The sequence below is a fragment of the Osmia lignaria genome, chromosome 10 (genome assembly GCF_051020975.1).
Source record: "Osmia lignaria lignaria isolate PbOS001 chromosome 10, iyOsmLign1, whole genome shotgun sequence".
NCBI lineage: Eukaryota > Metazoa > Arthropoda > Insecta > Hymenoptera > Megachilidae > Osmia > Osmia lignaria.
In genome coordinates this window covers 10,450,376-10,468,130 of record NC_135041.1, presented here as the reverse complement: position 1 = coordinate 10,468,130, position 17,755 = coordinate 10,450,376, and the positions used below count along the sequence as shown (strand labels likewise).

At 45.2% G+C, this 17,755-nt stretch overlaps 1 protein-coding gene across 16 annotated transcripts in view; it reads left to right on the top strand.

Moving 5' to 3' along the window:
- The window catches only part of rg (A kinase anchor protein rugose), a 236,647-nt gene that overhangs the window by 179,517 nt on the left and 39,375 nt on the right, over nucleotides 1–17,755 (top strand). For all 16 annotated transcript variants that reach the window (XM_076690719.1, XM_076690717.1, XM_076690716.1 and 13 more), the window contains one exon: nucleotides 57–193. In XM_076690719.1, the coding sequence (XP_076546834.1) occupies nucleotides 57–193 (137 nt within the window). The remainder of the gene's footprint in view (nucleotides 1–56; nucleotides 194–17,755) is intronic.

The following is a 17,755-nucleotide window of genomic DNA, read 5'->3' as shown; positions in this document are numbered from 1 at the left end:
AATCGTTTCGCCGGTGCCATGCATCTAAGGATTATAACGAGATCGTGTTCCGTCAGGCCCGGTGAACATCAGCACGAAAGGGAAATTGATCGCTCCTGGTATCGTGGCTCCTGGTATTATCTCCGTCACGTCCACGGAACTGTACTTCGAGGTAGACGAGGATGACCCGGAGTTCAAGAAGATCGACAGTGAGGTAAGTACACGAAACTGTTAATATACGATTGAGATCTTGAACGGTGATATAATGGGAAGCTTCTGATAAATAATATTCTAACGCGTTTTATATACCTTTTATATACCATTTCGAACCGCAAAAAGGTGATCAGGAATTCGAGCAACATTCGTCACATTTCGCAACTGTACTTCCTTGCCTTGCATTTATCACTTGTCACAGGCAATCTTAATAATTAATCACCGTGTCAGTTACCTCCGCGTTAAGATACCGTCTATTACATGCATTTGGAGCAACTTGTTGCATTCGCGAAGCTATCTCTTTGAAATATAGTCACCGGTCGTCCTCACAGATAACGCTGTCCCTCGTCGAAGTCTAGGACCAGGCTCGAACACGTTTTTTTACATAGAACCTGTTACTTTTTAGTTTCCCTATTTTTTGCGTGAACAAGAAAAAATAGCGATCTAGTCTGGGGGTCAATCATAATTCTTGCAACGGGATGTTTAAATAAATGCGAGTCGTAAGCGATGAGACGTGGCGAAAGCTTCCACGATACCGATCCCGCATAAGTTGGCCGGTGTTCGAATTGGTTCGGACGTGTCCTTGTCTATCAGCGTCCATAATGTAGTCACGTTTCGCGAAGGTGGTCGTTGAAGGAAAAAAAGAGAAAAAAAGATAGAATGAAGGAGAGTAAGAGAGCGAGATGTAAGGAGCGAGAGAGGAGACTGAGAGGACTAGAGGGGCCCGATTATCATATATCGGTCGTAGATCTCGCGTTTGTATAACTAGGGAATAAAACAAACAGAGAAGGGCCCCATGGGGTCGGTCGATCTTCAGGGTCGGCAATTATGAGCCCCCCGCGGGGTCCGGTATCTGCCTACCCACTTTTCTATCTCTCTTTCTCTTCATATTTCCATATCGTTGCTGCCACGTACTGAGCACACGTCGGTGGCATAGGTGAATAGACAGCACTCTTCAGGAATGCACTCGAACTAGCTATCTAGTAACTATTGCACGTCCACTCCATGGAGTTCTGTTTATGCGGTTCTTCGCCAACTGATGGCTAACGAATGGTATATCTCGTCGATCGAATTCCTTCTTAAGTATTTATAGAAGTGGCTGGAAAGCTTTGCATTTCATAAGCAGGCGCCAAGGAAAATGAGGATTGAAATTGCGTATTCTGTTTCGAAGCTGAAGATCTTGATCCGTATAAAGGAATTCAATGTAGGATCGAATGTTGAATAACCAATGTGATGCAATTTAGTTTCTTCGAATACGAGGAAAGTGACATTTAAATATATTTCGAGCAACACAATTTGATTGAACTATTTCGTTCGATTTCGAACACGGAAAAGTCGAAGAGGAGCGAAGTCACATCGCCGGTTCCAGGGTCGTCAGGAATTAACGACGATTTCGTCGTGTCCACCTGTCGTCTTCGATATATCTCAGCCAGACGAGCTGGCCGTGAATAGGAGCACGAGCTTGTTTGGGCTTTTAATTGGAATCCTTTTTAAACCGAAACTGAGCACACCTGGAAATCATAGGCGTAAGGTAGAGCCCAGGATAGACCTAGCTCTTCTTGAAATATATACTAACTTTCTATCAGAAAATATACAATAATATTCTTAATACATTGAATTATAAATAACAATTAAGCAACGTTAGATGTTTGCCCTTTTTGATCAAATCAGAGCACTTGGTCTGCCTCAAAAAAAAATTGTTACTTACGCCAATGCTGTAAGTTGGAATATTCGAATAGAAGTAAAGAAAGAGAAAAAGTGAAGCAAAACGAAAGAAGAGTGAAAAGGTAGAAATATGAGAGAGAGGAGAGGCTAGTCTTGTTCACGATCGAGACACGCTCATTAGTCGAGGATGTCCCGAGGGTAGGCGGGAGGTTTCGTCGAATTCGTAGGCGATGGATCACTCGATAGTCGAGTGGAGACTTAAGCGATCGTAATACGTAGCCGTGGTAGAGGTTGCAACGGGAGTGGCCCCAGGGTGGGACTGCATATCGGTGAACACTTGGTTCACTAGCTTCGGCTGGCCTCCTCTTCGCCGATCGCGTCGATTCCTCCCTCCTTGCAGCTCTTATAATGGTTCAGACCAAACGTATTTATCGTGATTTATTGTTTACACGGGTCTCCTTTCTCTCGGCTACCTCTGTCCTCCTCCATCCGCGCCTGTCCCTCTCTGTTTCAACAGGTTCCGCGCTAGAGATAGAGGATGCACACCGTGCGATTACGTCCAAGGTAAATTATTGATCGTCCACGAGGAACATTAATATCTAAAACAAATAATGGACCGTTGCACCCCGAGCTCCTTCGAGTTTCGTATCTGCGGCTCGCTCTTCCTTTCTCTCAGCCTCGAATCGAAACTCCCATTGATCCGAAATCGTACGCTTTCATTTTTTATTCTCTTACCATTTCTGTTTGTCCTTTTGCGCAGTCGAGTCGCATTTTAGAGTAGTAATTAACCCCTCCAGTCGATTCTACCTACGGTACACACGTTCGAAGGGTTAAGACTGTTTGTAGTTTAACTAAAGATTCGCGTGTTATGCAACGTGCAACTAAATCGAGTTTCAATCTGTTAAACGGAGTTGCAGTTTCTAAGAGCTTTGAAAAATGTACATAAATGCACCGGGTGATTCTTCAAACTCTACTTGTACACGATTATTACATCTTTTCAGCTTGTTTGCACGGTTTGCACGATTCGTGGGTTTCGTGAAAACAGGCAGCTCGGTAATTGCTGCACTTTCAGACACGCACGGAGAGTCGAGATTCATTCGACTACCTTTCCAATATCTCTTTCTTAGCTATGCTTTTTCAAACTACGCGATAAAGTCTTTTTTTTTTGGCGAATATAATTGCTCAAGATTTCCAAGGGGTGGATCGTAGAGGAGACATTAAACTCGCGGTTGGAGCGACTCTCGAGCAATTCGAATTTTTCTGGAAACCTGCTGGCGCCTAAAGCTTCCCAGGTCCGTGCTATAGTTATCGCAGACACACGCTGCGAGCATCCCCACGGGATACTTATGCGGTACGAGGAGGACGAAAGGGTTAATCGAGGGGAGAGTAAGCAAGAGGGAGAACAGAACCATCGGACAGGTGGTCTCTGGCGTACGTTGGTGAATACTCATTGGCGAGCAAGATGCCATTAACGGGAGTACAATATCGCGAAAAATCGTGAAACGTAGGATCGTTTATCAGACAACCAGTTACACGGTCGTACATCATAACCGAGTAAAGATTTTCGATTTATGGATAGAGAGGATATTAAGGCTTACTTTTCCTCGAGATAAAGACTCCAGGCTCACCGGTTTTCTTCTCAATTAACACTGAGTATCGTGTTAAAATCGTGGAACATCCTTTCAGCTGGTAATTTTATTTCCAATAAATCAACTATCTTATTTTTACACGTAGTTCTTCCTGTTTACAAATTTTCAAAAATACATGTAGCCAACGCTACCGATCAAAAGTATAGAACTTATCGATAATGACGTAATGTAAATGTTTCATTGAATTGATAAATTAAAAAATTTAGTGGTCTGTCTGTCTACGCAAGGTTAATTGTTAGTTCAATGCGATCGTTGTGTCATACATCATTTTAGATAACTAGTGATTACTGGGTGTGGTTCGTTAACCAGTTCCTGCGTTTACTCATTGATATATGCAAAATGCTCTGGTCCAGAGCTTTCTTTTTTTAATTAATAAGATATCCAGATATCGTATTCATTGACGGCGTAACAGGCTTATCGCGAGTGACAAGTTGCGGAGCGATTGATCGCCGCTTTTCGTAACGCGGTGATTTAAACGCGAGATAGAAACGCTTTCGGAAACGCTATCCCTTCTATTCGAACAGCAATGCGTCATTCGCGCTACTTTTCATTCAATTTCACCTCGTTACATCTAATAAAATACTTCGCAACGGTTGATTAACAAATTAGCGTGCAGCGCAGCTCGTTGCGTTTCATGGGCAAACGAAATACAGACGTAGGAAAGAATAATCGGTAAAGGGGGCGTGTGCGCACCCCGAGGAGAGAGCGAAGAGAAATGGCAAGAAGGCGGGAAAGTAACCGTGAATGAGCACCGATTTAATGTTATGCGATTATGCCCTTCCACAGCGATGCATATGCATGAAATTTGCCATTTGATATATCGCGAATGTAACGCTGGCAATAATGCAACCGCAATTATATCCGATTCGAAAAATCGTATACACGAGCTCGTAAACATTGCCATTGAGAATGCAATCGTATTTCGTTCCGATAGTGTTTCCCCGTGTTATCTGTCGATCTCTGGATCAACGGCACACGTCGATAAATCGTAGGTACTCGTTGGCCAGTTGCACGCTGGATCGTAATCTCTTATTCCCTGAATTCAATATAACCTGCTTTGCCATTCATCGCCGTTGGTAACGAGCCTGGTACATGCACTATAATTGCTTGAAATCACGAACGATACTTTCGAGCTGATTATTTTCTTTTCCTTCTTCTTTCTTTTTTTCGAAATTGTTTCTGCAGCCTGTCGGGTCGAATTTGATACCCCTGTTAACATGTTAATTAATTTATATTATATACTAATTTAACTTTGAAAGCTGGTTATTCTATGAATCGATGCTGTGTTTAAAAATTTGTACATCGATGCTCGGTTGAAGAGGGGTTGATCGGGCGAAAGATTTTGACGGAATTCGACGTTATGGTAGCTCATGCCCAACGGCCAGGCTGCCATGGATAGCAGGCAGTTAGTTTGGTAAACATCCATCAATTCGTGGGCAGGGCACCGTGAGGCAAAACAGGGCAGAGCCTGAACAACAGGCAGTCTGGAAGGAGCGGGCGGATTCGTTCTCAACAAGGCAGGGTAATCACTGCTATTAGTGCGGACATTACTCCGGTGGTCCGCCAATCTCCTTAGCACTCCATCATATCGGTACCTCGAGGCTCTTCTCCACCGTGTAGAAAATAGATTGTATTCTCTTTACGCGCAACAAGTCTCCGCTTGTTTACATTCCTTTCGTCGATCACTCCTTATGCGCCAACCCTTTCTGCTCTAAACAACAATGAAGTTTCAGAAGTCATTGTATGACACTATAATACGAAATATTGACAAGTGAGTAACGTCAACTATAAAATGCAAGAAGCGATGGATGATGATAATCATCTTTAGCAACGAAAGGTTTAAGGAGATTTGTAATTTATCCGAACGATTGAGAATAAGTTGTTCGGTTGATGGCGTTGACACCCGAAGTAGCATCCACGACGGATGTCTTCAGTCGTGGACGATTGTTTGGTCACTATGATATCCTTCGTCGGCTGTTATAGGCGTGACCACCGATTATCCTTTAAAGGAACGATGATGGATATCATAGGCAACTGTCTCGTGCCACATCGGTGCTGTCAGCAGCTGCAGGTAGGTGGAAAAGATAGTGGGTGTAGCCGTTCTTTGAATAAAGTGGACGAGCTCGATGATGCGGATGTGTTGCGAATCCAGTGACGCCTTCAATTTACTTTCACCCTCCCCAACTTTAATCGTCGTTCAATTTGCGAGGTGATACGAAGATTTCGAAAGGATGAAAATTGCAGAAAGATCAACATCGTGCATAGAACCCAGCAGAGAGAAAATTCGATATTCTTCTGTAAGGATCCGTGAAACCGGTTACGTTGTTACCTTACCACGTGGAAGCACGTGGTTCAAGGTAACTTGTCAGTGCCAGAATTTTGACGTATGGCAAGAAGTATACGTCACGACCAAGCGATTCGTTCCACTTAACTTCGAGCAGCGGAGGAACAGTTCACTTTTCATCCGTTCACGCTTTAGCGTGAAGCAGGTGGACCAGTTTCGTGGGAACAACGGGTAAAATTAGCCGTGTCGATTGAGTCAGGTCCACGAGTGGTGGCGATTTTCTATCACGGGGCGCCCGGTTACCCCTTTTTCGAGACGTGCCTGGTGTTGAAGAATGCTAGCCAGTGAATAGGCGGAGCCGACCAGGCTGGATCCGATTCAGAGTGTGACGGATGGCGCCCACCTGTGGATTCATTCACTAATCTGCTCGCTAAGCAAACAGCCCGCGCACACCCCATCATTATCGCTGACGGCGTAAGTAGCGCTCCATCTCCTCCTTACCCGATATTTATTATGCTCCTCGGACCCCACCGCCCCCCCTGCTTCTTTATACGCTTTTCAACAGGGCCACGGATCGAACGTCCTGTCTATTTTCGCGTCACCCTTGCCTTCTATAAGCATCGTTATTCCATACAGCCCTGTGATTATCCCGACTCGGCTACAAACGCGTATCGCTGCTTGCGTGTGCCATATGGATTCGCGATCGAGCTTCATTTTATTTTTCACAATAAAATTCGAAGAATATTTTTCATTCCGTTTCGTTGACATGTTTAATATCCGCTTTAAAACGCGAATAGGAAAATACGATATAAAATGTGGAAACATGTTTCTAAAAGCAAGTCGACGCTAAGGAACAAGTACTCTAAAGATGGAGCAATCACCGTGTAGAAAGTCGATTCGCTTTTTCACCTGCATAATAATAAGGGTAATATTGTAACCGTTAAACGGCCTTAGAACCCTGGAATTGATGCTGCAGGCCTGTGACGAGCAATTATTTTTATCCGCGTTATTACGCGAAGGGCAAGCGGCCGTCAAGGCGTTAAGGACCATTCCCGCTGATCGCCGCTCGTTACGACGGCAAAACGATCAACAAAACGTCGCCGTGCGACTCACTAAACGGCGAATAAACTAGCCGGCAGATAAGGGAAAATCTACCTGCGTCTACCTTTCCCGCCTTTTATGCTCATTAATCATGCTTGCGTGCGGACACACGGTACTCGCGGACCGCTCGCTTTCCAAGCGTTGCGAAACGGCTACGTGACAACGGGAATCGATTAATATTAATGAACGCGCGGATCGATCGAGGATAGCGTTAACGCGTGTTTCGTAGATCGTAGTTAACCGGGCATAATGCCATCGGTATCGTTTTCTGTACCCACGAGCGCCCCCGCGTATCCTCCATTGAAATCGAGAGAAAACCGACGAAGACACTGGCCTCGAAAGAAACCGGACGAACCAGCCAAGAAAGATATGGCGTTTTCGTAGAATCGCGAATGTGGTTGGGTTATCGATCCTGAAGAGCCGCCGCTCGTTTGAATCGCGTTAATTATTTATTTTCAAATATCTTAATTTCACGCATTCGACGCGGTAAATTAGCATCGTCGTTCGTTCACCTCGAGGAAATTAAAAGACAACAAAGTATGCGTGCCGAATAATGAACACCATTTTGTAGCCCAATTGCTCATCGACTTTACGAGTAATCTTCTCTAATTTACCGGCAACAAACCGCGGAAGATTGATCTTATTTCCCCCTTCGAATATTATTCGTCTTGAAGAAAGTATAAAAACTCTACGACGACATAATTGCTCGATCAAAAAAATACCCAGGCAAACTGTTCCTTTCGCGTTTACGACGCGTTCGTAGCGGCTCGTTAAATACGCTTGGCGAACCCTCGATCACCAATCTCCTTCCTCGGGACTATTTTCGTTTACCTGTCATCTATCATAGCTGGTCCAAACAGGGGGGCGAAGGGAGGACGAAATTCGACGATGTCCCGATGCTTCAACGTCGCCACGGTCTCGGTTCTGATGAAAATTAATGACCGACGCGCTACACGATACGCGAACCTGCGTCGTCGAGATTCTAGAAATAGGAATAAAATAACAATTACACCGAAGTCGCGGCCGGTTACCGTGTTTTCAGGTGAATTTTATTGTCCCATTAATCATACGGGGCTCGATAACGACCGCGTCAGCTGTCCCATGCGATTTTCGTACCCCCACGTGAAACTACGATGCCTACGATGGCGTACGTTGAAGACGTATACGCGGCGAACAAGATAGAACGAAGAAAAGGAAGGAGGGATGGTGAATACGAGGTAAGGTTGGTGAAGAAAGACACAGAAACGAAGGAAGAAGGCCAGGTATCGGAGAAACGAGATGGGCCGAGTGGATAGGCAGGAAACGGGAATGTTAGTGACCCGGGGGAAGCGAGCTGGTAGTTAAAACTGTACGCATCCCATAATTTAGCGATTATTTTGACAAGGGTATGATCTCTTGACAGGTTGTTGGCCTTACGGCTACGTCCTGAAATATAGCTATTTAAATGGGCACTTAGGGGTTCTGTAATGAATACATACTTTTGACTGCACGACCATCAGAAATTCGCTGAGAACGAGTGATTTAAGGTCATCGTACGAATTTCGCTTCTTTTTAGGATTCGCTTATGTTTGCATACTGTAACGTAATCGCGTCAGTAAGAACGGAAGTGCCATAGAGTAACTGTTATCTGTACGTACGTAGTTGCATTACTCGAATTCGTTGCGAACGTTCGATTAAATCCAGTATCGAGTCGCGAATCGCGTGCAACGATTTGCGTAAAGATACGTGGTTGCCTGGAAACACCTTTTCAGGGAAATATATCTGTTCAAAGAATGGCCGTACGAAGGAATCAGGGGGAAAAAGGCACTTGTGAAAGTATGAATTAGTACACAATATGCTTGAAGAACGTGACTGCAAGAAGTTGTACACGGTGACACGCGTTTCGTAATGGCACGATTACGTTAAATCCTTGTGACAGTATAATAGAAGCAAGTGGCATGACGTTGATTATGGTAAATCAACCGCAACATTTATTACTACACCGATTATCTGCTGTTTTTACAAATCCTTGATGGGGGCACTTATTCTGTCCAGTTACAGCATTCACTTTACACATCGTTGTAATTTAGAAGCAATTTATCTGGTGATACGAGTAAATACATAAAATAGATAGAAAAAAAGAAATAAAATTTGCAATTATTATATGAAATATCATTTTATTTTTCGATTTGCTACTTTATATTGTTGGTAAATAAAATAAATAAATAAATAAAATAACGCTCGAATTAACCGACAAAGAGGATAATCAACAATGTTGAGACGCGCGCGATTTGCAATGGAACCGTTTAGTGCAAAACCATGTAAGCCGATGGTTCAAGTTGTTTTGTTAAGCTTTACAGGGAAGCTCGGTTACTCGAGGTAGCCAGCCATGTCTCGGCGAAACGATTATCCGGTTGTTAGTTGGCCTCTGAAATCGATGGTAGGTGGAGGCCCTTTCAATTTCGTTCTCCCTAAAGTCTATTTACCTTTTCATCGTGTGAGAAAATTATGGATTTCTCTAACAAACATTCTCAGCCAAAGAAACGGAAGTCTTGTTCGATTCAGTGAAAGAGTAATCTTCTATTAATAATCTTGATATTTTCTATGAACTTCCACCGAAGAAAAATCGCGCGAGTTGGTTCGCTTTAGAAAATCCATCGGCGATTCTCAAAGAGCAAAATGTTTAAAGAACAGTATTCCCGTAAATACTCATGTTCAGACGTGTAGCATTTTCCAAGTAAGTAATTGCCTGCTGTTTTTATTCAACCGTTTCCCCAACAGTGTTTCTCGTGAATGATACACGAAGAAAAGTCGAATCTCGCAATAGCACGTCGCGGATAAGCAAATCCGTGAATACACAAATATCTCGTTTGAAAGAAGATACGTGCGTGGAGAGGAAGAGAAGGCCTGCCCGCGGCTGGAGGCGCGACGTACCTTGAGTTATGGCGCAGGTTAATTATACAAAACATTCAATTATACCTCCCAGAGAACGCACACAGCCGCGTGGATCCGTGCACGGACGCGGCTACGAAGATCGGCGCACAGGGTCCAGACAACTGAACGGTCGAGCCAGGAGGATGTTGCGGACTCGCAGACATGAAATCGGTCGCGATCCCGTTTCATTTTTTTTTTCAAAACGCTATGGAATGAGATTCTTTTTTGCTGTATACCAACGATCGTCGAATCAAATAACATAGAATCTAATTGCTTTGATGAAGTATAAACAAAGTACCAATTAAAAAAAAAAAATAAGGAAATCGAAGCCCACTCTAAGCGTGGGAAACGGAAAATTGGTCCCATAAACCAAAAACTTGAGTTACGTCCCTAAAACAGTACCGTCAGCTAAAAAGGCAGACACCTAAATTCGCAAAATCCAAAGAGCCATAAAAAATGGCAGCATGAAATCGAAGGATCTTTTGTCATCCGAAAGATCAATCTCCGGCGGTCGTTTGATTTTGGCCGAGGTTTGAGGCGAATAGTCAGATCGCGGTGGTAGTGTGTCACCGCATAGTCGCACGTGAAGTTACCGATCGGATGCTGTCGGGAAGGGTACCATTTATCACGTCCGAGAGATCCTTGGGATGCCTTAAAACAAAAGGCCGTGGAGGAGCCGAGGAGATGTCTTCGGGAGGACCGAAGGTACGAGAGAAAGAGAGAAAGGTGAGGGAGATTCCGAGGCGAACGGCGTGGGGCCCAAGTGTGTTATGGTGGTTGGAGCATGCGGCGAGGGGCGAGAGGAAGCTCATAAGGCAGAGATTTTACGCGCCGGCGCCGGCGCCCCCCGCGGTCTCAGACGCCGCAACCATAATGTTGAACGAAGCTGAACGCGGACCGGACTATCTCTGGGGACTATCACCGCTCGAGCCTCGACCCTTCCTACGGGGACGTTTCGAAACGTTTTTTATCGATATTCTTCGTTACATAACGATCGAATTACGGAAATCTTGATTCCCTTTTTCCCCCTTGTCTTTTACGTTCCTTGGATGAGATCGTGATTATGTTTTGCATTCGGTGATATACATACGTAGTCTTCACGGATCGAGCCTGATAATATACGATCCGGGAAATATACGCGTGATTAATGGAGGATATTTAAGGATTCTTTACGACGCGAAAGCGGCGCCGCGGTTCGCCATGTTAATTGTCGGATTCTCCATGGCGCACACCGTCGTTGTCTTTCGACGATGAATGATCGTCGGCGTTCACCGTTCAAGCGGATTCTTACTGTATCGATCACGTCGCGTGGACGATCGATCGTCGTGCATTCTATCTAACCGTGTACCGCGTGCTCACGTGATGCCTCGTTTTAGAGCGATACCGCGATCGGTCATTAATTACACGGTGGTTTATTAATCGCGGCGCGGGGAGGTATCATTGCGCGGAACACGATTCAACCGGTTCTCTCTTCGGCTAACCGATTGATTTATCCACTGACCTTGAACTTTCGTTTCATGCCACGAGCAAAAGAAGCACACGGACAAAGTGGTTAGCCGGTGAGTTTGGTCGTTGTTGCCGTGGCTACTGATATTCGGAGATGCCTGGCGATGGACGAGGTACTGCTTACTCGTTGAAAAACCAGTTGCTCTGAATTCTTTGAAAATTATTACAACAGAAGTCTGTCATCCATTTTTAAATATTTCCAAGTATAGCTAATGATTAACGTTATGTATAATAAAAATGATATGCTGAATTTAGCAACTGTTTCGTACCGTGCAAAGTGTTAAAGAAACATCAGATAAAAAGCCATAATCGTCGCACAGCCGTGACAGAAGTCTCTGATGAGAAATCGTACACGTCCCATATACGCGATACCGGCATCAAATGTGTTAAATCATCCCGCCACGATAAAATTAAAGTAAATAGCGTTCGTGCGAGTTGAATCACGATACACGGGACATTTTCCTTCTTCTGCGATCGAAATACACGGAACCGTTGTAGGTACAAGGGATCTCGAGGCACCGTAAAACACGGTATTCCGCGGGGTCCGCTCCAACTACACGCATATCCGACGCGGGCTCTGTTTTTGCCTCGATTTGCACGCGTGTTCTCTCGATTCTCCCGCGAGGCCCATTACCGTGAAACATCCTCCCGGCTTCGAACAGGTACACGCGAGCCTCTAACAGCGCAGAAAAGGTCCTGCTCCTTCGCGGCATCTCGGATTTCTTCAGGGATAGCTGCTTGAATACCAGCCTCTCCAACGTTATCCCGAAACGCGTACGTGTTGTCCGACATCGGGACCGATCTCTTAAGGATCTTCTCACGAATCAACGCCGTCTTAACCCCGTAGACGCCGTAAACATGATATACCGTCGTTCGACTCAACGGACACGATCGTCCATGGGTCTGATCCACGGGACACGTCTGCCATCCCGTATCTTCGCATTCGAAACCTACCTATATTCATTGTTTTATAGGAGCCGTAAAGATGTCAGGCAATTAAAAGATTCGTTTTTGATTTGTTGCGTGGGCGGTCAGCAGTGGCGTTGGGTGGCGGTTGGTCCTTCAAGTAGGTGGAAGGTGGATCGTGTGCCCACGTGAACGCGTCGGGGACACCTGACATTGTACCGTCGCGATGTCCTACAAAAGCCGTCTTCCACTATGCTCGTAAACGTCCGAACACCGTGATCGTACCCGTGATATACAATAAGCTGTATATTACCCTTGTAACGCGCAACACTCCTGCCGAGCTCCTCCGCCGAAACTGCTATCGGTATCGTTCGAATGCCTTTCGATATGGCCCATCGGGTTTTGTGTTCTCCTCTTTGCCTGCCCATTTCGAGAACGGCCAACCGACTTCTGAACACTGCTCAACGCCTTCTATCTCGTCAAACTGGTTCATCGGATTCGCGAGAAAATTAAAAAATTGACCATCAGGCTTTATCGAGCGAACGAGTAATCGTTTGGTATTTTTCTCTTCGGAACGACCGAATCATCAATCTGCTCGATCAGACCGCGTATCTTTGTTCGGCACCTATGTTTCTGGTCAGCAACCGCCATGACGAGATCGTATCTACCGACGAGGAACTCGCGGTTGCGCCATACGACGAACGCTGTTGCGTCCGGTCGTAGGTTAGCCACGTCGAAACGTGGCTGGCCATCGAAACCTGGAACGAGTTACGCGACATGCAGGTATAGGAAGAGAGACAGAGAAAGAGGATTTCGTTGGGAGATTAAAACAATGCGGCTGGTCAGATAACGCGGGTGTGACAGCTCTTCGTATCCACGGACCGGGGACTCGGATGGACCTTAACGAGGTCCTCTAATAAATAACCGGCGAGTTCGAGTTTCCTTTCCTTCTCTTTCTCTCTCTGCCCTCCTGTTAGGCTGTCCTGCTCGCTCGCCCGGCTCCTCGTGTTTCAAAAGCCGCGCAACGATGGAAGGCCATAGGGATGAACCTAAACAGGCCCCGAACACCAAGATGGATGTGCTGTGAGGCGCCGCCGTCACCTGGCCAGCCCTTCCACCAGACTTCCACTGGTACTTTGTAGGGAAGGTAGGCTCGGCCGCGACACCTCGCTTCCTAGGAAAGGACCGGAGATGATTCTTCGTTATTTTATCTTCGGCGAACCCCTTCTTTTAGTCTAATACTGTGAATTTTCTTTAACTAGATCATTATACCATTTCATGAAAATTGAAATTCGGCTTTCCTTCAAATTTCTATTTCTATTAAAAATAGTTTTTAATCTTTAACTTTAAAACTTTTGGAAAGGCTAAAACAATAAAACAGTGAGGTTTGGATACAATCCAGTTTGCTTTCAGGGAGTCAAGTTTCCCAACGTGATTTGAAATTCAACAGCGATTGAATTGCTTGAAAATTTGCAACAGGTAGAATCGAATGTCTTCCATTAAATGCACTCTACCGCGATTGTATCGAGCGATAGTCGACGAACACACTCGTTCCCGATCGGAACGTCAACGAATCATGACTTGGAAAAGAGAAGAGTGTCTGAACGTGGCTTGACTCAATTCGAATAAGACATTGAACAGACAACTCGGGACGGAATGATCTGCGATCGTACGCGTGCTTTTTCTCATTCCTTGTTGCACGTCGTTTTATACGGTTTCGTAAAGGGCCAATATTGATAAGGAGCGGAACATACGCGCCGTGGTGAATTTATCTCTCGCGTATTTTACTGGAACGAGAAAGCTTGTTCCCGGTCGGAGTGGCACCAATAAAGCGGTGTCAACGTTCAACGGAATTGGAAACGTTCGCGGGACCGTTAACGATAAGAATACGATAAGGGAACGACGAGGTTGGTGCATTGATCGCGAGGAAAATGTAAATGCCGCTTGCACAACAGGTGCGCCCCGACTATGGCGTCAAGTTTCTACGACCGCCGTGCTTGTCGTGCTTCTGGAAGTTAGAATGCCAATCAATGCTGAAAAAAATATGTGAACAGCGGGGATCGTAACCATAACCTGAATGGTGGGAAACCTAAACCAAAGCTGGTGGTCGATGTTTTCTAACGTTACAGATAACCCAGTCAACCTTTTACTTCTGTATTATTATTTTTATTTAACAAACGATTCTGTAATGCTTTACTTCTAATGCAACGTGAAGAAATTTTACCTCGATCCCAGAAGATCGTTATTTATTCCATTCCTTATGTATGCACGCGTTGTATCACGATTCCCGGTTTCTGGCTACCGATAATATACGCACTTCAGATTCTATTAGGTCGCCGGTAGATACATACCTGCTTGACTCGGTAACCCAAGGGTTTCCACTTATCATGCGGCCGATCTTCTTCACGCATATTATACTACGGGGAAAACAGTGAGGGTAAAAAAAGGGACGGGCGCATCTCCTGCGCAGCAGCTCGTGGAGCTCTGCCGCGCGAATAACAGGATCAGGTTACTCTTTTGGAAAAGGGAAAAGGGACCGGGAGAGTGGTATTTCTCCACGAATCTCTCCTCCTTCTACGGACATTGGCGGCCTGTTTGAAAAACATTTCACGAAAGGAACGGGGTGACCGATCCTTTTCCAGGGCGTTGCACGCGAGAGACGTTTCACTGGTGTTTCTTCGCTTTTTTCCTATCGTGGATCTTGTCGGTCGCTTTTCGAACGCTATCGTGCGTACATCGACGATGCAATTTTTTGAAACTGTTCTGTGATCTTTGATCCTAGAAAATCTGAATGTTTTTAGATATCGTCGTTTGAAGTATGCATTTGCTTTAGTTTTCTATTCTTGAGAGATTAAATATAATAACTTAACCCAGCAAAGAGATAAAAGATGGAGTAGAATGTGCTCTTCAATAGCTTCAAGTGGTTACTCGAATCCAATCCTACTACAGTAGCAAAGTGTTGACAGATTTGGGGTATAATCGATCCCTCTCGAGTGTCCTCGAAGACTATAGCGGAGGACCATGCATCTCCTCAAAACGCTACCAGTCTTGCTCCAGTTTCGAATGCATTCAAGTCGATTTAATTTAATAATCACACAAACATGTCTTGTATAGTACTTGAACTACCTTAAAGGGTTAAATCAATTTACTCGGATAAAAAGGGTATCACCGGGGTGTCAGAAGGTTATTAAAAATGTTGTCCCATGCACGGGGCCACCCTGACGTCCAGCGGGAAACATAAATCTCCGACGGATCGTATGATTGACGTCTATTTAATAGAAACGCAACTATACATGGATGATGCGGAATAACATTAACTCGTCCGGGAGTCGAAGGGGGCTGGTTTCGTCGCGGCGGGTGGCCATTGTACCCCGTGGACCCCTGCGAGCTTCGGCCTTTCTCCCATTCTCGTGGCTGCCAGCTCCCTCGTAAAGTCAAACGTTGACACTAGCCGCGGGACACCGACTCCATAGGACCCAAGCTTTCTTTCCCTTTCTATCCGCCTCCTTTACACCTGAAACGCACTTTCTCGTGCGTCGTTATGTTATTATTACCAGGCTCGAATAAAACCGGACGCTAAACTGGGCGTGGTGTCGTCGACCTACCGTCCAGGAATCGAGGGTCGCGGTCTAGCGAAAGTCTAGATCATTTGTTCAGGTACAATTGGAACGATCAATTATTTCTTCCCATCGTCAGTTTCATAGTTTTCGCAGTTTAGATGGGATCGCGACGAGGAGGCGCAAGGAACAGGCTAGCCGAGCAATTTGCAACTTTATGGGGATGCGTTAGCAAATTTAACAACCTAATCAGAGTAGCGCGGCATCGAAAGGGTTAGGATGAAAGTGACCGGACAATCCTGATCGTCTTGACGCCTTAGGCTTCAAACAGATACTTTTTATTTTTGTTAATTATAGAGGGAGGCAAACATCGACGTTGGGTATAAATTGATCTTAGGCAAAGATTCGTACGTCGAGCTAGATATGATCGAGCCAAATTTAACACAGCACCTCAAAGGGTTAAGTGAACCAAGAGCAACGAATTTTCGGGCATTCATTCGTCTGTTCCGACTAGCTCGGTTCGAGAAGAACGTAACAGCTCGACGGACCTTCGTGGAACGTGGTAACGCGATAGCGGAGCTCGATCTTCCGAGATCGAGAGTAGAACAGCAGCCGGCCAACGGCTGGTGAACTGGTCATGGATCGCGAAGGAAGCAAGCTGTGCAACAGAAGGAACACGGGCAGAGGAATAAGAAGAGAGGAGAGACGGATGAGAGGAAAAAAAAGAGGTGGTGGAAGAAGAAGCAAAAGAACAGGCAAAGAGAGAGGTTCGCTTTGCGCTTGGTCGGTGAGATCAAAGTGGCGCCACGCCTACGGACCGCCTCCTCTAATCATCGGCTCATTACTCATTAGTACTAATGAGCCACGCGCGCCATCTATACCTACCTAAGACGATACAACACCTAGAAAACTAACTGAATACCTGGCCACAATGGCACCCACCTGCGTGTACCACATACTGTATACAGTGAAAAGTTGTGTGGCCAGTCGCGATATCCTGCACGCAATCTAGTCAGGCAACGTAGCCACGATCCAACGATAGCAGATCGATAAAACTACTCTAAAGTATATCGTGAAATGGAACCGTTTAACGGGAGGTCGGATGATGATGATTAACGATCGACTTAATGGAGAACGTCTCCAACCGCTCGCGTTTATTATGGACATTCCATGAGTCCACATTTTCACTGTAGTGATTCTTCCGTTTGACCATGAGTTGGTTGGACCGGTTAGTTGTTGGTATTATGATTAGACGATGGAACGAGACTTTTCAGTGACTCACATTGATAGTATTGAGAGAAAGTTTCGTCCATTTAGCTAATGCATGATGATGAGCTATTGATACTAAGGTTTAAATCCTTGTGGATATGATTTTAATGGTGAATTCTAGGTTTTATCGTATTAATAATAATGTCAATGGTGTATATTTTAGTGATTATTCGTTCAGAATGATTGCAAGTCACTGGTAAAGGTTTCTCCGTCGAGTCGTCAGATTAAGGGGATGATTTTTGATCGGTTGGACGGAGCATCCCTCGCGTTTCCCATAAAACCATCCATGGCATCGTGTCCATCGAAGCGACCACGTGTGACGAACGCGCTTCGCGTAGAACTGCGTCTCGTTACATCCGTCACAGCCGTCGGTCCGTAAAATTGGCGCCACCTGCCACCCTCCTGAAATCCGGCTTCCCTGTTGCTGCACGCTGCACGTTCTGACTCATCCCATCGTCTCGGAGTATTTAATGCATTTATAATACCGGACTTAATGACCCCTGGCCCGTCTCCTCTCGTCTGGAATTTATTACAAATTGAACATCCACCGATACAGAAGAAACCGCAGCCTCAAATTTTATACGTTTAATAACATCGATTAACCCCTTAACACGAGATACTTTTCTTCAAAACTAGATTACCAATTCATCAATTTTTAATTGCACATAATTGGGAATAATAACGTCATTTTGGAGAATAAAAGATCAGCCCTG